Source organism: Oreochromis niloticus, linkage group LG12 (genome assembly GCF_001858045.2).
Source record: "Oreochromis niloticus isolate F11D_XX linkage group LG12, O_niloticus_UMD_NMBU, whole genome shotgun sequence".
NCBI classification, from domain to species: Eukaryota; Metazoa; Chordata; class Actinopteri; order Cichliformes; family Cichlidae; genus Oreochromis; species Oreochromis niloticus.
Window position 1 is genome coordinate 29,088,791 of NC_031977.2, and position 21,670 is coordinate 29,110,460.

At 40.0% G+C, this 21,670-nt stretch overlaps 2 protein-coding genes across 27 annotated transcripts in view; one reads left to right on the forward strand and one right to left on the reverse strand.

Moving 5' to 3' along the window:
* Window positions 1-751: 751 nt before the first annotated feature.
* On the forward strand, window positions 752-8,797 carry LOC102078663 (mucin-5AC). Of its 6 annotated transcripts, none has more exons than XM_013276875.3 (17): window positions 752-1,336; window positions 1,421-1,516; window positions 2,749-3,273; window positions 3,354-3,497; window positions 3,610-3,696; window positions 3,793-3,861; window positions 3,963-4,004; window positions 4,149-4,244; window positions 4,387-4,488; window positions 4,578-4,652; window positions 4,765-4,845; window positions 4,939-5,040; window positions 5,142-5,216; window positions 5,318-5,386; window positions 6,610-6,708; window positions 6,797-6,853; window positions 6,942-8,797. In XM_013276875.3, the coding sequence occupies exons 1-17, from the start codon at window positions 1,330-1,332 to the stop codon at window positions 8,174-8,176; spliced, it is 2,961 nt and encodes a 986-aa protein (XP_013132329.1). In that variant the 5' UTR covers window positions 752-1,329; the 3' UTR covers window positions 8,177-8,797. The 6 variants fall into 6 exon arrangements, with proteins under 6 accessions (XP_013132329.1, XP_013132330.1, XP_013132332.1 ...); XM_013276876.3 differs by having other exon boundaries at window positions 4,999-5,040; XM_013276878.3 differs by lacking the exons at window positions 4,387-4,488; window positions 4,578-4,652; window positions 4,765-4,845; window positions 4,939-5,040 and having other exon boundaries at window positions 753-1,336.
* Window positions 8,798-9,097: 300 nt separating this feature from the next.
* Window positions 9,098-21,670, reverse strand: part of kcnt1b (potassium sodium-activated channel subfamily T member 1b) — a 74,476-nt gene continuing 61,903 nt past the window's right edge. For 11 of the 21 annotated variants that reach the window (XM_019365675.2, XM_019365678.2, XM_019365677.2 and 8 more), the window contains 5 exons: window positions 20,492-20,554; window positions 20,198-20,248; window positions 17,973-17,984; window positions 15,971-16,055; window positions 9,098-13,062 (listed from right to left, as the gene is read on the reverse strand). In XM_019365675.2, the coding sequence (XP_019221220.1) occupies window positions 12,942-13,062; window positions 15,971-16,055; window positions 17,973-17,984; window positions 20,198-20,248; window positions 20,492-20,554 (332 nt within the window). In that variant the 3' untranslated portion in view covers window positions 9,098-12,941. The other 10 variants (XM_019365683.2, XM_019365686.2, XM_019365688.2 and 7 more) reach the window with 6 other exon arrangements.

Genomic DNA, 21,670 nt, shown 5'->3' on the forward strand with positions numbered 1-21,670 from the left:
TCCATTCAAAACTCCACAGCAAGAGCATTCAAATGGACTAGAAAGAGAGAGATTTGCATTTCTCTTCACTAGCTGCCCATTAAATATAGAAATCAATTTAAAATCCTTCTACACATGTACAAAGTCCTGAGTGATCAGCCAGCATCACACTTCGAGAAAGCATATTATCCCCATAAAGTACTTAACTCAGACTTGACTAAGTTTACAAAAAAAAACAACCTAACAACCCAAAACCTCTACTACTAAAGTTCGCCTTAAAATGTTTTTAAATGTTCGATACGGCTGCTGGCAGACCTCCCATGATGCACTAAGGATGGCTTCTAGAATGAACCTACATGTATTTGAGCGCTTGAAAAGAAGGCAACTGTTTGGTCTAAAAAGATGTTTCACCTGTCACCCAAGAGGCCAGTTTTATAACAACTGTAGAGCTCCGTGATAGGACTCGCATCATTGATAATGGCTCACTGAGCCGCAGGATCACCTCAAAGGGACAACCTCACTATGTGTTAAATACCTGAGACTCAAGTTTGTTTGTTTTAAACTGAAGAAGACTCTTGGATGGATATGAGAGAGAGAGAGAGATCTTCATGAACCAAAAAAACATTCAAGTCCAACCTTTTCAACCTTTTTTAATTTTACACATTAGTTTCTGACAGGTTTCTTTCATTACCTACAGCAGCATTTTTTATGATGTAGAGAAAACAGGCATGTCCTGTTGAAATTGTGATATCTCAGGGGTTAAATTTGCAGTTAAACTACATTACACTGGTTCAGCCCATGTAAGTAAATGGACCTGTATGTAGCCCACAATGAAAATTGACTGTCACATGCTTGAGAACCTACCTATATTCCCCCATATGTTTATATGCCGACGTTACACTGGTCTATGTTCTCCCATAATCTGTGTTGTTGTTCATCATCTTTCTATGCTCTCCTTTTTCCTCCTCTTTCCCCTCACCCCCCCCCCCCAACCAGATGTGGTATCTTTAGTGCGTTCTCTGTCTGATATTGTGGGATCTTTACTTTGCAATATTAAGTCCCTTGAGTTAAACATTTTTGAATTGGTGCTGTATTGAACTGAAAAGCTGAAGTTCCCTTTAAGTGGTGAAAACATCTTCAGGCCCCCCCACTGTTAAGAACTGTCTCGTGCTTCATCAGCCAACTGGAACAGTGCCTTCAAACGCACAACCATAACCATGGCACACTCTTCTCTGTCATGGCAACTCTGTTTCTTTTCACACCTGTTAGTTCAGGTGATCACGAGACCATCACAATCTGCAAACTCTTGCTCCACAGTCCGAGCTGAAGAACTGCATCCAGCAGGTCACCATGAAGGGTAAGTGCTGCTGGTTTTAATGCTCACACAGAAAGTCGTCAAATGTTCAGCTTTAACTAATGTGATCGGTCTGCATCCACACAGTTGTAGCTGGTGGGGTTTTGTTGCTGGCTGTTGTCCACCTGAGCCATCCTTGTATCAAAGAGGGAACGATCACGATCTGCTTCAACATCCCACCATGTAAGGAATTTTGTTTACTGACCCTTTAATGGTGACCTTTAAAATAGACTTGGACAGCAACATTTTATATACCAGAAATAAGGTCAATTAACTTCATACCAAGAATAAAAATGGATTTCTTCTTCATTTCATTTAATTCAATTTAATATGATATAATTTTTTTTCATTTAGCTTAGGCTCCAGAGTGGATTTATTCATTTCAGTCTTTATAATCTTCAAATTCTGGTTCCACTGTCACCTTTATAATGCAGAAACTCTGGGCTCACAAACATGAGTACTGAAAAAAATGCAACTGGACTTAAAGTCGCCTTTTCTGACAAGATGTTTAACTAATAGACTTCTTCAGCTGTCAAACAACAAGCAGAGAGTGCATGATATTTAACCCTTAGTAGGGGCTTGGAGGTCCCGAGGGTTGTTGACCCACTTTTAATCATGTGAACTGTCACATGAGCCAAAGGGACGGCCCTCACTAAGGGTTAAATACCTGAGACTCTCTGCCTGTGGTTTTAAGAAGAAGGCTTTCGGCTGACCTACACAGATATAGATTTAGACATTCTTGTATGAATAAACACATGAACCAAAACCTGCTCACACTGGTTAAAAAAAAAGAAGTCCAGTCAAATAATTCAAAACTAAAACCGTTTCCTGTATAGTTTATAGTTTTACAAGTAAAAAATAGCTTTTCATATAAAAAAGAAAATGACCCCTAAACTCTACTTTTCAGAATTTTTTATTTCCATTGACCAAAGTTTTCACAATTATATGTTTTTTAAGTTCTTCAGAGGATTCCGATGATTTCATTGTCTTTTATCCCTTTATATAATCCCAGACTGAGTCTATGACGTTGAGGGTTCTGGGGTCATTGGCACAAGTCTGATTTCAATTCTGCAGGGTTTTATTTTCTGTTATTACCTGATCTTACTACAGTTTAATAACAATTTAATGCTCAACATGATCAAACCCCAGTTAATGATACCTGCTGACTTGTAATAGGTACTGCACGTTTTGCTCTGGTCACACATTTGTCAACCACTAGGGGGAAGCAAAGGCAACAAAATGGTCTTTTAAGAAGTTTGCATATCTGCAGGATGCTTTGATTTTATAGTTTCACTGCATGTTTTCTCCTTTGAGCTCATTTGTTGGTTCAGACTTAATTAGCAAAAGGATGAAAATGTAAGTATGTGCAGCTGAGTTTGTGTTTGACTCCTCTAAAAACACTTCTGCCCACTTAGACTTTGAACCTGGTTCCTCGTCTCTGTTGATGGTCCTGAAGGATGTCGGAGAGATCAACTCCACGGTGCTGCAGAGTGAGAACCTCACTTCTATCACCAGGCTCACAATCAACAATGCAGGTGTCACGAGAATCGCTGAAAAAGCCTTCAGCTCATTTACCAATCTTAAGTATCTCAGCTTGGAGCTAAACAATCTGTCGCAGATTAATTCAAACTGGTTTAAAGAGCCCGCCGCCCTGAGTGAGATCATCCTTACAGGAAATCACATTGAAGTCTTGAGTGAGTCCACGCTCGGACAGTTTGCTAACCTCACAAGCCTCTGGCTGAATAAAAACATGCTCAGGAATATTGAGCAGAATAGTTTCAGTTTCCAGGCCGCCTTGGCTGAGTTAGACTTGTCCAAGAACAAGTTGACTTGGGTCTCACCACAAGCCTTCAGATCTCTGACCTCCACCAAGATCAGATTAGGTGGGAACCCTTGGGACTGTTCGTGTGAAGCTGAAGACTTTGTTGACTTTGTGAAAGGTTTGAGAAAAGTGAGATGAACTACATTATTAATGTGGTTTTATAAAAAAATAGAAATCTAAAGCTGCTTCTCCCCTCAGCTCTACAAAGCAGATCTCAGCTGGAAAATGAGATGGACGTGACCTGTGAGAGTCCTCCATCCCTGAGGGGTCAGCTGGTGTGGAACGTATCGATATGCGCGACATCACCATCAATAACATCGTCAGTGGGCCCTTCATCCACTGGTACAGCTGTTTCTTCTTGCCTAATTATTTGTTTTATTAAAGTCTACAAGTCTAAAATTATGAGTTGTTTAATTAAATAACTGCCATGTAGTATCTACATTTTTACCTGCAGTAAAAGTGGTGACAACCTCTCCATCACCAACATCAGAGACAGAAACCTCTGTCAAACCCAAACCCACTATAAGCTCTTCTCACACTGGTACGTGAAGCTTTTTTTCTTTTCCCAGTTTCCGTTAGATGTTTAAAATTCTTTGCATTTTAAATTTGTGCGTGCTTGTGTTCTCTCCACTGACAGTTCCATCATTAGAAACATCTGTCCACCCTAAGCCCACTTATGCACACACACCTGGCCCTGCATCCACTGGTACATGTGCTGCTTTTTTTCATAAAAATTCGAGATTCACACAGAAATATTTCCACCCCATTTTTTAAAAATAGCAATACTTCTCTCTGTTTTTCCTACAGTAAAAGTGGAAACTCCTTCATCACGACCAACATCAAACTCAGGCACTTCTGTTACACACAAACCCACTGATGTAGCCACAATGAGCTCTTCCCACACTAGTACATGTGGCTGATCAGTTCAGTGAAATTCTTTACATTTTGTGCATACTAGTAACTGGCACTTATTTTTTCTATTTCTGCCTGCAGTAAAAGTGGTGACAACCACTCCATCACGCCCAACATCAGACACTTCTTTCATAGCCTCATCCACTGATGTACCTGCAATAAGCTCTTCCCACACTGGTACATGTGGCTATTCGTTTTCTGAAATTCTTTTCATTTTAAATTGTGTCTCACTTGTTTTTTCATTTGTAACACTTGAAAAGAGTATTGTCATATCTTTACCTAAATAACCAAGACTTAGTATTTGTATTTTTACCTGCAGTAAAAGTGGTGACGACCCCTCCACCACGTCCAACGTCAAACTCAGATATTTCCTTTAAACCCACATCCACTGATACATCCACAATAGGCTCTTCTCACACCGGTACATGAAGTTTTTTTCTTTTCCTAGTTTCCATTAGATGTTTGAAATTCTTTACATTTTAAATTTGTGCATATGTTTGTTCTCTGTAGTTACAGATTCATCATTAAAAACATCTGTCCACCCTAAGCCCACTTATGCATACACATCTGGCCCTGCATCCACTGGTACATGTGCTGCTTTTTTCATAAAAATTCAAAATTCTGGCAGAAATATTTTCAACCCCCCCCCCTTTTTAAAAACAAAAGAAAACAATGCTTCTCTCTGTTTTTCCTACAGTAAAAGTGGAAACTCCTTCATCAAGACCAACATCAAACTCACACAAACCCACTGATATACCCACAACAAGCTCTTACACCAGTACATGTGGCTAATTAAATTTTGTGAAATTCTTTACATTTCATTGTATGCATACTATTAACTGGTACTTAGTATTGCTATTGTTACCCGCAGTAAAAGTGGTCACAACCCCCCTATCACGCCCAACCTCAAACTCAGGCACTTCTTTCATAGCCTCATCCACTGATGCATCCACAATAAGCTCTTCTCAAACTGGTATATTGGGTTTTTTTCTTCGTTTCCCAGTTTCCATTAGAAATGTGAAATTCTCTACATTTTAAATTTGTGCGTATTTATGTCTCGGCTGTTCTCTCTAGTGACAGTTTCATCATTAGAGACCTCTGTCCATCCTAAGCCTACCTATGTACATACACCTGGCCCTGCATCCACTGGTACATGTGCTTCTTTTTGTTTGATTGAAATTCACCATTATGACAGGAATACTCTTATCTCTTTCAAACATTAGCAATCAGTGTCTCTGTTTTTCCTGCAGTAAAAGTGGAAACTCCTCCACGACCAACACCAAAGACAGAAACCAAACCCACAAGCTCTTCTCACACTGGTACATATGGCTTTTCCTTTCTTTTGTTTCTATTTCAATTATATAAGCTTGTAAATATACCCCTCCCACCACCACCACTACCACCACCACACACACACTTTTTTCTCTCTCTACTAGATCTACTACTAGATCCAAGATCCTGAACTCATACCACTCACTGACCACATGATTAGGTACACCTGCTCAACTGCTTATTAACACAAATATCTAATCAGCCAATTACATGGCAGCAACTCAATGCATTTATGCATGCAGACATGGACTATTTCTTTGTGTCAGAGTATCTCTGAATGCACAATACATCAAATCGTGAAGCAGAAAAGCACATCAGGTGCTTCTCATGTCAAATATGAACAGGGAGCTGATACTACAATTCTGCTCTCCAAAATTGGACAACAGAAATTTTGCCTGGTCTGATAAATCTTGATTTCTGCTGCGGCATTTGAATGATAGGGTCAGAGTTTGGTCTAAACATGAAACCACAGATCCATCCTTCCTTGTATCAGTGAGTCACGCTGTTGCTGTTAAATACTGTTGGGGATATTTTCTTGGCACACTCTGGCCGCTTAGTATCAACTGAGCATTGTTTAAATAGAGTAGAACCCCTTAATGTACCATCTTCTGATGTCTCCTCCTGGCAGGATGACACATCATGTCACAAAGCTCAAATCATCTCAGACTGGTTTCTTGAACATGTCGACTCAAACGGCCTCCACAGTCATCAGGTCTTGTCATCATCTCAATATAAACCAAAATCTCTGAGTAATGTTTCCAGCACCTTACTGCATCTTTGTGATGAAGAATTAAGGCAGTTTGGAAGGCAAAGAGAGGGTCTCTAACTTTGACAGCATCAAATCTGTGACACAGAATAGCTCTGACTCACTGATTACAAATATTCCTAAGGTTTTTCTTTTTGCTTTTGTCTATTATTTTGCTATGAAAAAATAATTTTATTTTAGTTTTTTATATCAGTTTGACAGAATCTACCATAAACACATTGGGGAAAATCGGCACACACTCTTAGTATGAGTCATCCTGAAACTGTGGATGTTATTGACCTGCAGATGGCGCCAGAGTAACACCATTAATCTGACCATAACCCAGCGGTCCTGAACTGTATCTAACTGTCAAAACATTTTGCACAATTATTGCTTTTAAAAAGTGAAAACATTCTGCATTTTACAACATTGAGGACTCTCTAGTTTGTTTCTTATTCTCCTCAGGATCTTCTGAGACGTCACCTCTGGTAAGGACAGAAACCTCAGCCCACGCCGAACTCACAAACTCATCCACAACAGCTTCTGAACCTGCTGGAGTGACAGGTACATTGGATTCTTCTCAAAATGTTTGTCATCTGAATTCTGAAATACTAATGCATGAAATCTGTGCTGTTTTTTTTTCTTTGGCCAGTTCCATCACAACCACCGTCAGATACTAACATTGTCCGTGCACTCATTGCTGTGATTGGTATGTTTTTCCTTTATATTTCTGTTTGATTGAATTGAAAATACATACGTAGCTAAAATAGTCTGTGTTTACCTGGCCCTATCTACAGTGGTCCTCTGTGTGCTGCTGTTTGTGGTGTATTTCCTTGCTGTGCGGCGCCGAAGGAAACACAACAAAAAAAGTGTGACACCTGGGCATCCGAGAGAAGACAAAAAACAGCTGGAAGAAGAAAGCAGATCAAGTCATGACTCTCTAAGATCCTCTGAGAACAAAGATGCAGAGATGGCTCGGATAACATCCTTTACTGGAATCAGAGCAAAGTCAGCAAATGCTGTAATCCTCATGTCTCCTTTTTGTGCATCTGGGAAGAATCCTGTGACTTTGCATATTGAGACAGAGGCTCAAGCAAAAGTCACTGAAAACTCAGCTGAGGGAAAGCAGAAGCTGGTGAATGAAACTGAAGCCACAGGAGCAGCAGGGGGATTTCAGACAGAAAATCCCACAAACACCACAGAAGCGATCAAGGAGAATGAAAAACCAGCCAATCCTGGTACAAATCTAGATAAAAACCCTGAATGTGTTCCTGTCAGCACTGACATGGTACCTTATCTGAGCATCGGCACAGACCAGAACAAATCACTTCCTGCTGAAGAGTCTGCTGAAGGTCCTGGTCTAAGATCAAAGGGCAGCAAAATTATCAAGAGGATCTCTACCTGGCCCCCCGCTGCAGCTCAGTGGCAGGAAAGATGCAAAAGAAAAGCAGAAGATGAGGAGGACGGTGATGACGTGACTGTTTGGAGACAAAATGTAACAAAGAAGTTTTCAGATGAAATAAAGAAGACTGTAAATGATAGAGGCCATCCCTTCAGTTTTGATGGGGACAAAGAGAAAGGTGAAACTATGAAAAATCAAATGGGGGCTCTCATGAACCTGAGACAGTCCTTAAAACCAATTGAAGAGGAACACCTGAAGAAAGAGGGGATGGCAATGGGTGATACTACCACTGTAACACAAACGACTGCGGAAAACCGAAATGCGAATCAAGAAAACCTCCATCAGAATCGACATCAGACATCTGGAAAAAGCTCAGCACACAACATCAAGAGCAGCAAGGAGGACGATCAGAGGAAGGAATCGAAACGAGCTGTGCACAGCAGGCAGAGGGCAGAAAACAGGGCGTCCAGCTCGAAGGCTCCCTCTGGTGGTACGTCACCTGATGATGAAACGCTGCTGTCTGGGAACGACTACGCCTTCATGAACCTGCTGCATGAAGTCGTTCAGAACAATGGCCGTTGGACCAGACAGAGGTGGAAGCAGACACATGCCAACAAGCAGCGGCGTTAGAAGAGAGCTGGCAGAGGAGATCATCATGGCTATTCAATCACTCTTCAAGTAAAATGAAATTCTCACTTGATTCTTACAGTAAGTGTAACTTGAAAGTTTGCTGTATTGGCACATGACAGTCCAGCCTCTGCCTCTTAATGCATTACATATGACGACTGGCTGAATTTAACCCATTTTCCACCAGCCTCAAACCCAGCAATCTTTCTAATGGCCAGCAGAGGGCAACACTTGAAATCAGATTGCATAGAAGTCTACTTAAAGGGCAGATTTTCCAAGCTAGTGCTCATAATTGTGATTAGAGTTGAAAAAAAGCTTTGAGGCTCAGTCAGTGAATTTGAATTTAAATATCAGCGCAATTAGCACTAAATTGCATGTTGCAATCGTTAGTAAATCATTTTGCATGTCTGATTTAAATATTCTCCTCGCTGTATTTTACTTTGCTCTCCTTTTATGCAATGTGTAAGCAAATTTGGCCCTGCTCACTTGATTTATTAAATTTCCAAGTTTATGGTTTCAATTTCTTGTTTCAACCTTAATTTAATACATCATTTTTGTCCAAAAAATGATAGCGTCACTTATAATGTAATACAGAATAATAAAGACATTTTAGGGTGAAGCTAATTTTCATCGCTTACTTTATCGCTGAATGTGTACAAATATGGAAATGTAAATAAAAGAGCAAAAGAATGTTTAATTTTAGCTAGCAACATATTTTTTTTAATTTATTTATTTTTTTAATGAAAAAAGATGTTAACGAAATAACGAAGTTTTGTTTGGTAACTCTCGGCACACATCAGAAGAGTCTTTTAGTTCACACACATAATATACCAGCCACCTATATAGGTGGGGTCATATCTATATACGGCACAAAATATATGTCATTATCCCCGCATTCTTCACATAAATGAAATAAAACATCAGTTTTTGTGTTAGGTTCATCCGCTCTGGCTGCATGCAGCATTTATTTGTTCATATTATGAATGTGGAGAAGAACACTTCTCATAAGAAATAGTACAAAAATTGGACAATGACTCAAAAACAAAGTGGAGGTAAACAGAATACATATAGTAGGCTTTTGTTAACACCGAGACAACATGCATGTTCCATTCATATAAATACACAGTATCAAATAATGACTCCAGCTTGCAAGCAGTTGACTCGATTATGGGTTTCTCTAGACATCGGACTAAATGTCCCTGTCAATGTACAAAATGTCTTGTTCTTGGCAAGCCTGTATATCAAAACATGCTTCTTTTTTTTTTTTCGTGTTAACATGCCCCGTGTGGTATTGTAAGTGTGGACAGTAGGAGATGTGAAGTGAACTCTTTCTAGAGTGTTAGGATTTGTCACAAGTGAGGACCTAGGAAGATGTTACGCGAGTATATCAGCACACTGATTGCATCCTCCATCGCAGTCACTCACGCTTTCACTCCTCACCTCCCCTGCCCTGTAAACTGACACTTCAGAGGGGCCAATGAACAAAGATCAACAGTACATTTCAGTGGAACAAATATGCCTACAGTAATAAAGCATGAAAAAGCCTATGCTATATTTTCTTCAGAACAAACAAGGGGAAACAATGGCACATCTCAGTGAGAGAAAACATTTTGATTTCTCACATCGTCACTGGATATTTCTTTGACAAATGAAAAATTAAGCATTGAATTAAGTTTTGTAAACATTCACAGGGTTAACCAAACCAACAGATGCATGATAATTTACTGCACATCTCGATTGTTTTTGCTTCATGGGAACGGTTTAATACTGTCCGCCGTGTTCTGCAGATTCATATTAAAGGGGTGCTGTTATGCTCTGCGCATTCCCGTAGAGCATAGTGCAAAAATAGTTCAAGTCCAACAGTTTCACGTTTCGTCACACAAAATAACAAACTGGCAAACAATGAGTACATAAAGGTTTTATATACACTGAGCAAACCAAATGTACAGCTGAAAGAAGATAAATCAAGATTAAATATCGTTTCATACACAATGTGCCCGTACAGTTCAGAAAGGAGCGCATTTTTGCTTTTCAGCTCGTTCCAAAATAAATTTGGAAATACAGTAAATTTACAGGATAGAAACAGACTTGACTGTGCCTGTCGATATCTGTGCAAAACTATTCTGCTACCGGTCGCACTGCAACTCATCAACAGATATGATCATTAAAAAAAAACCAAAACAAAAAAACCCGCCAACAATCAAATGAATTCAAGTTAAAAACACTGGAGCCAGACTGCTGTTGATATTAATTACAGTTAACGATGATGCATCTGATAGTATTTATAAATGTTTCTGATGAGGACCGAGTGAAATAGCAGTTAGAGATATCAATTCTCCAATTTTTCCCACAACAGATTCATTGATGTGGCACTGATAACTGTGGTAATTTTTTCCTTAATTGAGCATCTTATTTTGCTAGATAATTAGCTAATCTAAATACAATCTCTCTAAAGTTCTACAGCTAAGTAGTCTTGTAAATCACATTTTGCATCTTTATGTATGCAATAATCCAAAGATTTTCACCATGAATTTTCAAATGATGTAGATTACCCTGTTCCGCGTCACTTAAATCACCTTTCTTCCCCATTCTGATGCACGGTTTGAACAGTAGGTTGTCTCAAACAGGTATCCATTCCTAAATCCACTCTATTCTCACATGTGATTGGCTGATTAGTTATTTTCATTAACAAGCAGTTGAACAGGTGTACCTAACAAAGTGACCATGTAGTGACCATGATATGTACTGAGTGACGGAGACACTTGACAGTTAAAGATTAACTTGTTAAAACCAGTAGTCCAGAAAAAAAGAAGAATTTTCTCATTCTATTCTATTCAACGATAAATAGCACTTAAATATAAAATTAAAAATGCAGCTTATAATGCTTCAGATAAATACTGAGTTATGATAAGTACAGCAGCAAAAAGTCTTGTATTGTTAACATTAATTTCTAAATGCTAAATTTAGAAAATGATTCCTTTTTTACTTTTTTCCTGCTGCAGATGTTTGGGTCAGCTCCTGTAATAATAAACACTGATGTCACAGATGTACAGAGCTTGTCGGTGGCAGGGGGGTGGGGTGCCATGTTTTACTAAACTGAATGCACAAAATGTGATCTGACGTGAGATATAATTTGGGTGTATATTAAAAAACTAGCCTACAGACTTTTCCTAAATAATGAGCATGTTATAAGAAGGATAGTGCTGCTTTGGTGTCTTTTTAGAGGCAGAGTTACTATTACTGAAAAAGCGTTGTGCAGTGCTAAGCTCACGATGTTTAGCACTTATTTTGGGAGGATGTTCTGCAGCTAGCTCGGTTAGCAAGCTGGGTCCATAAACTGTGGGGCTGAAAGTCGAGACTAAAATAACTTCTGATTAATACTGATAAGTTACTTACTAATAAAATTAGGCACACCAAAATTTAAGCACAAAATTCTTGGATTGTACAATCAGCTGCACAGCAAGTCATATATTTTTTATGTCAAATAATATTACATCAGAAATGCTTTAAATGGCACCAACAGCACAAACATTGTAGTTCAGTTCAGCGACTAATTATTGTTGTTGCAGCTACGAGTACTGTCACACCCTGCTTATTAAAGGCTGTAAATATGTAAATTTCATAGCTGAAGTTGGGCAACCCCGACAGGCATGCTACTCTATGGGGACTGACTCACTGATGGAGACGACCAACGAAACTGCAGATTTTGGCATTTCTGCGTTTTTTTATGAACATGAATTAACATTTTGTGCACCCACTGCAGTAAAACAAGGAATAATGAAAGTTATTTCCACCTGTACTGCTGCTGACAGGCTCCATACTAAAGAGATGCAGAATGGCACAAAAGTTATAAATAATTCAACGATATTCACAAAGCAATAGTGTAAACAGAATGGCACATACAGTAGAGCAGACATGACTTGGAAAACTTAATGAAATAAATTAAGAATAAATGTACTTTCTAGCAATGATCACAACAAAGTCATTTCCAGAAATATAACGCTAACCTGGCCGATAAAAGTACCACGGCAGTGTGTATATTTACAGAAAAAAAGGTTGTGCTTGTAAGTAAATAAAAAATCCTGTCCAACAAAGTTTTAAAATTTGAATTAAGCTAAAATAAATAAATAAAGAGAAGTGCACAGGTAGTGTAATTTTAGGTTAAATGCCTGAAAAGGAAGAAATTCAAAGCATTTACCCTCGTCTTTAAACGACATGATCGTTCAGATGTGAAGGGGGGTGTAGTTGCCCCAGGTTTCTGTTCTTTTGTAATTTCAGGTAGAAACAAGCACAGAGGAGATCATGGTATGAGGTCAACCACACCGCTTGGTGAACGAAGTGACGATGAAGATATTCTGTTTAAGCCTCCTTTAACTCCTTCTTCTCAGAACATTACTCTACTCTCTCCGTCCTTTTTTTCGGAGGAGGGAGCCATTTTCATGGCCCGGTTCTCAGTTTCAGATTGTTTTCGTAGGGTGATGTGTGTTTGCGTGTGTTTCAATGACAGGTGATGACGAGGCACTCTTCATGCATCTTTCTATAGCAGCTCAGTAGGGAAACAGGAGATGTCTCAGGGGTGAATTTTTAAGATGTTGATCGTTTCTGGTCTCGAGCAGAGACACACTTAATGCACATTCACTATGGACAGCTGATCTTGGCCCGATAGGAGCCTTCATCTGTGCGACACAAACTAGCTCAGTGGGCCCAGGCCGGCCTTTAGAGGTTAAGGGTCAGAGTGTGTAGAGGACTCTGGGGGCGTGGGTGGGTTTCAGAGGTGAGTCTCATCTCTGGTCTCTGTGCCAAAGTCTTGCTGGTTCCTGCTACAACGAGCCGGTCCCACCTGCGAGTCCTCTGGCACGTGCGCCAGTGGGTCTGAGCGGATTATATACCTGCGAAGACAAAAACTGACATTATCTGCCAGCATGGAGCAGTTACAGGCTTGGACTCCCAAACGAGTACTTACATGTAAACATCTGGCATTTAAATATGGCAGCCGGGGCCTTCACCTCTAGGAAAGTTGAGCATTATCACTAAATTAAGCTATTAATTAGTCCAAAGCTTACTGTGAGAGTAACTTTCCAACCATGTACTTGCTAAATATTACTCAAGAGGTTTGCACTTTTCACCTTCCTTTCTTACTGAGTCTCCAGAGTGGCTCCACAGTGTAATGGTTTACACATTTACCTAACAAGAGAATGAGACCTGGTTTTATCCCAGGAGATGACAGGAATCAGCTGGGGTTTCTGTCAGGAAGGACATCTGGCGTGATCAAACACGTTGTAGTTTTTCAAAGAGCCCACTACGATCAGCAGATACCACTGTCATGAAGTTGTGCAAATGGTCTGCAGCTATGTTTAGGCAGAGGTTGAAGTAACACCCACATGAATGCAAGGACTTTAGGTTTCCCAGCAAAACTCTGCAACGAGCATCACACTTGCCTCATTCAGTTGGCCTTTTTTTTTTTTTTGCTTTTTCTGATTTCTATTCACCTTCTTCCAATGCCTCCCCACATTAGAACTTTGGCAGTGGACAGGGGTCGACATGACCAGCCTGCCCTCTTTCTGTCACAGCCTGCACTGAACCTTTTAATAATGTAGCCCAGTAAGACCCACCATGTTCACAGGCTGTGACCCAGTCATATAGCCACCTCAAGCTGGATCATGTCAGTCCCTCAGATCCTTGCGCTTGCCCATCTTGCTGTTTCTAACACATTGACATCAACAGCTGACAGTTCACTTGCTGCCAAATATATCTCAACCCTAACAGGTGGCACTGTAGCGATATGCAATTCCCTTCGCCTGTCAGTGGTTATAATGTTGTGTCTGATTGGTGCATTACTCAAAAGCAGAATGATTTGCCAGCTGTCCCTTCTGGCTGCTCATTATAATTACATAAGCTCGACCCTGGAGTCTGTGGCGGCGAGGCTTTAAAAGTGGAAGTTCAGTGCGCAGTTTGAAGTTAAGCCTTTGCAAAGTTAAATAACAACTAGATTTCATTTCATGCATTTTTTACTTGCCTTTCATATGAGGCTAGAAATAATTCTGAAGCAGTCACACACAAGGTGACACCAGTACTAATAAGGAACTTTACTGATGCCTTGTATTAATTAATATTAGTCTAACGTTGTTGACTGTTTCAGAATAGCTATACTTTTTAGTGTTAGCCAGTTAACATGCCAGTTATATCGCTGCCTGTTAAGATCCACACACCCTGTGGGTTCTCTGCTCGAGGTGTTAACCGTTACCTGTGTGCGTGTGCCGCAGGCATCGATTCACACATCAAAAAAGGGTGACGCTTTTCGACACAGCTGGAGTTTACATGAAAGGTGTTATATAAAAGGAATATTTCACATAATACCAGACTTTTCCTGCTGTTCTCCTGCAAAAGATATATTTATGAAACAGTGTGAAGTCATTGTTTGTAGCTGTTTGCAAGCTGCATGTCCGCTCTTTTTGGATATACAGGGATGACTGTAAATATTAAGTTGAATAAACTTATTATAATTTGTCCAAAGTAGCAATTTTGTTACAGCTCAGTAATAACGTAGTAACATCAAGTTATTCCCTTTTAATTACCCCACTGAAGTTGTAGGTGTATCCAAATAATAATTTTGTATCAATAGTTGTTATAGCTGAGTGATATTACATTGAAATTATGTTATTGGGTAACAACATGCCCCAAGTGGAGGAGTTTAAGTATCTTGGATCTTGTTCTCGAGTGACGGGAGAAAGAAGAGGGAGATCTACAGACGGTTTGGTGCTGCGGTTGCGGTGATGTAGACGCTGCACCGGTCTGTTGTGGTGAAGAGAGAGCTGAGTGTAAAAGCAAAGCGTTCAATTTACCAGTCGATCTACGTCCCTACAATCACCTATGGTCACGAGCTGTGGGTAGTGACCGAAAGAACGAGACTGCAGTTACAAGTGAAAGAAATGGGCTTCCGCCGAAGGGTGGCTGGCCTCTCCCTTAGAGATAGGGTAAGAAGTTCGGCCATCCAGGAGGGGCTCAGAGTAGAGCCACTGCTCCTCCACATCGAAAGGAGCCAGCTGAGGTGGTTCGGGCATCTGACAAGGATGCCTGCTGGGTGAGGTGTTCCAGGCATGTCCCACTGGGAGGAGGCCACGGGGCAGACACAGGACACGCTGGAGAGATTATCTCTCTCAGCTGGCCTGGGAACGCCTTGGTGTTCCCCCAGACAAGGTGAAGGAGGAGGTGGCTGGGGAGAGGGAGGTCTGGGCTTCTCTGCTTAGGCTGCTGCCCCACTACCCGGCCCCAGTTAAGAGGAAGAAGATGGATGGATGGATGGGTAATAACATTCAGGAAACCCGGGGTAAATATAGTAAAACAATGTGCTGGTTACAAAATAATAACCTACTAGCAATAAAACTGTAATATCTGTGCATTACAATATATTTGTATTCTGATCCTATATATTTTAATATATTTATATTCTAATATTTATATTATGACTTGTGGCAGTAACCTCATAATAAGGTGATATTTAATATTGGTTAATGCTTTGACATATGAGGATGGATACCATATTATAATTTCCAGGCTTTAATAACAATATATAAGATTTTGATTTGTGTATATGACAGCTGAGCTCCACATGTCAACTATTCAGTAATTTATTACTCAGTTTAATTTACATTTAAGTACCTTTACTGTTGGCTGAGCAGTCTAAAAAGACCATAATGGTTTAGATTGTAATTTAGTCTGACTGTAACTAACAACACAGATAAAACACAAAGGTGTTAACAAAGTAAAGTGTACAGGATAAAAGAGAGAGGTCCTTACACAATGTCGTTGAGCTCCAGCATGGTGTCAGGAGGAGGATTGATGAGGACATAGGACAGCGTGTTCTGGTGGTCGTTCATCTCATCTGTAAAAACAGACAGAGATGGCCTTCAGTGCTGCTCTGGAGCCCTCTCTCGTCCCCCTCCATTATACAGAACATCAGCCAGGAAATGAGCCTTTTATCCACTTAAAATATGACACTGCCTTGTTTTCAGCCTTTCAGTCAGGACAAAAGTAAAGTAAAACTTAACGAGCAAGTGGTGCAAAAATCTGAGGCAAATAACTGGGAATAATTTGAGGGTTCCTTGTTACAACTGCTAATGATCATTTAACTCTTAATATGAGGAAACAAATAATCTTATTAAATACATTTAGCATGAATAAAGCCTGTCATTAAGTAATTTAAAGCCTGCATGGTCATTTTACATAGCTGGAGTAGGGGCAGCTTTACCACACTTATATAAACTTTGTGACAGTTGCAGTTTTTAAATGTAAATGTTTTCACATAATTAATTTATACAGGATTTTGACAGTTTGGGACTTCTTTTATTCTATTTTTTATCATTAATGCAAAATGTTTTCAATGGGTGACTGATCTGGGCTGCAGAAAGGCAGGTTTACAACCTTTTCTACACAGCCATGGTTTCGTATGTGTTTTAGTATCGTCAGTATTGTCGGTAAGCAAGGTGTTCCCTCTATTTATATTCACAATTAATAACGCCTCTACAGACGCGCGAATTACTCATATCACATGCATTAATTCCCCTTGCACCTTGATACTGATATCATGGTTGATGATATGCACCGCATATAATTCTTGGCTGTTCTGTGTGATGAACAGTAATTGTCGAACTATTAATCTGTGCAGTCCTTCACAGGGTGGTGAACTGCTTGCTGTCTTTACTCCTGAAAGACAAAGCTTCTAGGATTACAGCCAATCACATTACTGACCTGTTGCTAATTAACCTTACCAGTCTTTTGTACTGCCTTTAAAACATTTTTTTTCAGTTGCTACTACTATTGCCATGTTTGTTTGTTTTTTATTACCAAATCGTTGCGCTCTTGCATGGTGCATCATCATTCAGTTCTTCCTTTTTTAAACATTTACACAGTATTCAAACTTCTTATGGTTTGTATATTTTAAAGATGTATAATAAAATTTGACTAGCAATAGAGTTTTGAAAGCCTTTAGAGTCCAGTTTGGCATGTTCACCAATTTCTTGTAGAAGAAATCAATCCTGGATATATTCTCTAACTTTAACTATTTCCTTAACCAGGATGTAAATGACTTAGGCTCAAGATTCATAACAATTCACAGGTTACTGCACGTAAAACGACCAACGTGACCTCGACATTGATCACAATTTGGGTGAGGACCCATTAAGCGATCAGTGTGTGCAAGTTCGATTAGATTCTGATGAGTACTGCAGGGGAAGTACCAGATGTGGACAACTGGGGACGGGGATGGATTCACTTTAATAATTAAACAATTCTTCCAGTCTGCAACAAACTAATTGAACAATAAATCAACCATGTGATTATAAATTACTTTTACAAAATTTAATATTTCACAAAATATTAAACTGATTTAGAAAATTGTATTATTTTTTATTTGAAAATCATTTTAATTCATTTTAAAATTAACCACTTAAAGATACTCATAAATTGCTAAATTCCCTCATTCAGTCCTTTACATCCTGTTAAAAACACTAAAAACATTAACAGTTGTAACAAACATCTTTTATTGCTTCAACAACACAGTTAGGCCAAGGAAAGTGTTCTGCACTATGAAGAGCTTATATTTTATGAGAGGAAACTCAGTTTAACCTTTATTTTTCCAGATGAGTCATATTATACATGTGTGTGTGTGTGTGTGCATGTGTGTGTTAATCATGTCTTCATGCATGTGTGGTGATTGCGCTCTGGCAGTGTCTCCTACTTGTGTCGTGTGATGGACGGAGGAAGGAAAAGGAGGGCACGTGTGTCTCCGTGACAAACCCACCTGCTTGTGGCCCTTTATAAAGCCAGGCGGGGTGAAAGAGAGAGAAGGTCTAACCGTTACTGACAGGGCACTTTGTGGAACAAGGGGAGGCCCACATGCTGCCTGCTGACTGAAACGGCACCCCATGCGCAGCTTCAGAACGGAGCCAGCATGCAGACAGCGTCCCCGGCTACGCAACAGATCGATCTAAGTCGCATTCCTTTTATGACCTGCGCATTCCACACGGGACCAACAGGCTGCTAAGGCGGCAGGTTGCCATGCTAACTGACGACACTCAGCCTCCCACCCCCCCAAACCACCACCACAACCCAGCCTCCCCCCGACTGACATGTGACATACGCACAAACAGAGAGGAACATGCTCCAGCATCCGTCAGACTGGACCAAACGCAGAGCGACTCAAACCAAACAGAGTGAAGCAAAGCACATTGGGAGTGTGAGAGTGGAAGAGGTCAACCTGCTGCTCTTAAATCTATTCAGGTACACTTTACAGTTACGGTAATTGTCTGTTCGCCCTTCATCCACACATCGTTACTGCAGACTACTCAGTGTATTAAATATGGGTTATACCATGGCGGCAGATAAATAATTGGTAACCAGCTGAAGAAAAGCAAAGGATTTATTGTTGTAGTTCTGTAATCCAGCATAACTAAAGTTATAACAATGCTTACTTTTGCTCATGTTAGAGGGTATACTTTTTTTAGGAGTTTTTAATGTAGCAATTTAGGTTGTGGACATATTATTGTGGCACTAAAAGAACTACAGATTGGTCTTGTTCTAATTTAGAAACATTAGATTTTTAGCTCAAACATGTGAAACAAATTACAGGAAAAGAACCGAATCCTGTTCGATCCTCTTTTATGGCGTGTGTCATCATTTGTTCTGAGGGAGCACCTTTATCTTTATCATTCAAAAGCTGGCCTCAAACAAGATGACCACAAAGCACGAGGGGTCACTGCGGGGCTTTATAATTATGAAAATGTTGTGAATCCATAGACTGTGTATAAGAAATGAAATGAGAAACTAAAGGACGCTCCAGATTCAAAAGAAATTTTCCAATCACGAGGCAGGCCTGTCTGAAAGCATACCCTGTTTTATTGCCCTTTCAGGCTCTAATGTGCTGAGTTAAATAAGACTTGGAATCATCGATTACGACATTAAACTCATTAGAAAAGCATTTTCTGAAGTCACTAGAGAGCACTTGGGTCATTTCCTACAGACTTCTACAATCAGATTTCTTTCTGGAGCCGGAGGAGTTGCCCCCCTTGCTAATACTGAGATGACACATCCTCGCTGGCTTTGCTTTTAAGAGCCACTAGCAATGTCCACATTATAGCGAGTCTGTGTGTGAAACACATGTTATCATCCTTACAGTCACCAGAACTCAACCCAGTCGAACACCGCTGTAAGACGTTAGACTGGTGTGTTACGGCAGTGAAGGAAAATATCTTTGGAATAATTTTGTTCCACCCTGCCAGCAGAGTGTTACAGTCTTTCAGTATTAGTGTCACCCATCTTCATATTCTGATTTTTATTTCCTCCCTCTCTATTTATTCTTTCCCATAGTGCTCTTGGCGTGCACATTTTGCATAATTACACTAAAGCGAGAAGTTAAACCACTGGAAGTCGATAAAAAACAATATTTTCAGTGGATGTTAAGCTACTCTTTAAATAAAATTGAGAGTACTCCAGTGTGCAGGAGTACAGAACCACAAGATATATTACCAGAGCAAAAACGCTGAGGGGTAAAAGAGCTCAAACTGACTACAATCAGCTCAAACTTGACTTCTTTGGGGAGGTGGCCATGGTATAAAGTTAATACACTCTGAGGTGCACTGACATGTGAAAGTAACAGACATGGAGGAGGAAAAGAGCCCCGCTTCCCCCAACATGTTTACTTTCTACATCAGACCACCTCCGACACTCGTCGTCTTTTATACATTTATAGAATACAATCTATCCTTCCATCCACAGACATAATGCACTCCGCTCCACTCTTTAAGCCATACTCTGATGCCCTGCAGTACTCTAGCCATTTGGGACGTCACCTCACAGGAACACAATGCAGAAAGACCAGATAGAGATCGAAAAACAGAGGGAGAGAGTAGAGTAAGAGACTGGCTGCTGACCTACTGCTGACTCTGGCAGGGGACACACTCACATAAAAAACACACGCACACTCACACTCATGCAGTAAAGTTGCAGTACTGTGATCAACCAGCTAACCTGACAGCCTGGTCCCCTCTGAATACGGGCGCTCTGAAATGTCCTGCAACTCTAAGCAACGGCAGTCACTGTTAACTTGAACGTCCTAATGTATTCATTTGTACTCAAGTTATACGTCAAATAAAACAGATTATATAACTAAAGAGATAAGATAAAATCTACAGTTAAGCATTCTTTTTGGTGGGTAAATGCTATTCTTCATTGGATGCTGGCGAAAGGACAAATTCCTTTCTCCACAAGGTGGACGTAATCACTCACATGTTGCAAATGAGTTATAAACAGCACACAAATTACCTTGCAAATATCCTAGATTTACTCGATTCATGACATCGCTCGCAGTGAGATTAGAAACATCCTCTACAAGCCAAAAGGGGAAGGAAGACAGAAGAGGCAGAGAAAGGAGGTTAAAAAAAAAAACAAGAACAAGAAACAAAAAAAAATATCAGGCAGGCAGCAAAAGCATCTGCAGATTCAAAAAAAGAAGAAGAAAACAACAATCAAAAAAACTCTTAAAAGTGTGAGAGCAATGCAAAGAGGCCATGCATCAGTGTGTGCACAGAATCACTTCCAAAGTATTAATCTGTCACATCCTGCTGCAGAAATCCTCACTGACATTCATGGTTCTTTAGAAGATCTTGAACTTCAGGAGTTCTTCCTGAAACGTATTTAATTGACATATTACAACACATCTGGAGCATGATTCTGCTTTTTTGTTTTGAGCCGTGAAGCTGGGAGGAGGCAAAAACGAAAGAAAAAGTGAACTGAAAAGAATGCAGGCAATTTCACTCTGTAATCGTAGTCTTAAATGCAACTGAGGCGAGGTTCGTGCTCCTGCATCCTCATGCGTGTTCACATCCACATGATGGTATGATCATGACTGTGAGGTGGTGTGCATCTCAGTTATGACACACGGAAGAGGAGTTTGATGGGTGTGAAAGTGATGTGAGAAAATGAGGTTTTCTGAAGGTCAGTGACGATACAGTGCGATGCTGATGATCTGTACTAACAAGCCTCACATTACTATGCGTTCATGGGAAATGAGATGAGGTAAAGGAAAACAAAAATGACTGGAATACAGATCGGAGGGTTAAATAACTTTCTCAAACACAGCTGCTTGCACTGCAGAAATAATTTAACCAGCTGAGAGAAGCATCAATTAGTGAAGCAAAAGAATCACCTGAACTTATCAGACTCTAGAGTGTCCTTGCTTCTAAAGTTTAAGCTTATGAATATACTTCACCACCAGGCTCAGAAAGTACTTTTGCAGCTGATGCTACGCCCCATCGATTCAGTACGTGCAATCTTATTAAAGCTAACAGGGCCAGTTTATTATATCTCGATTTAAATTGATAACACAGTGACAATGAAATTTGTGGTGGTGCATAGATATATGACTTTGAGACTTTGAGATGGCCAATATCATTATTATTACGCATCAGAGCAAAGCCCAGTAAATCCAACAGGTGGTAACAG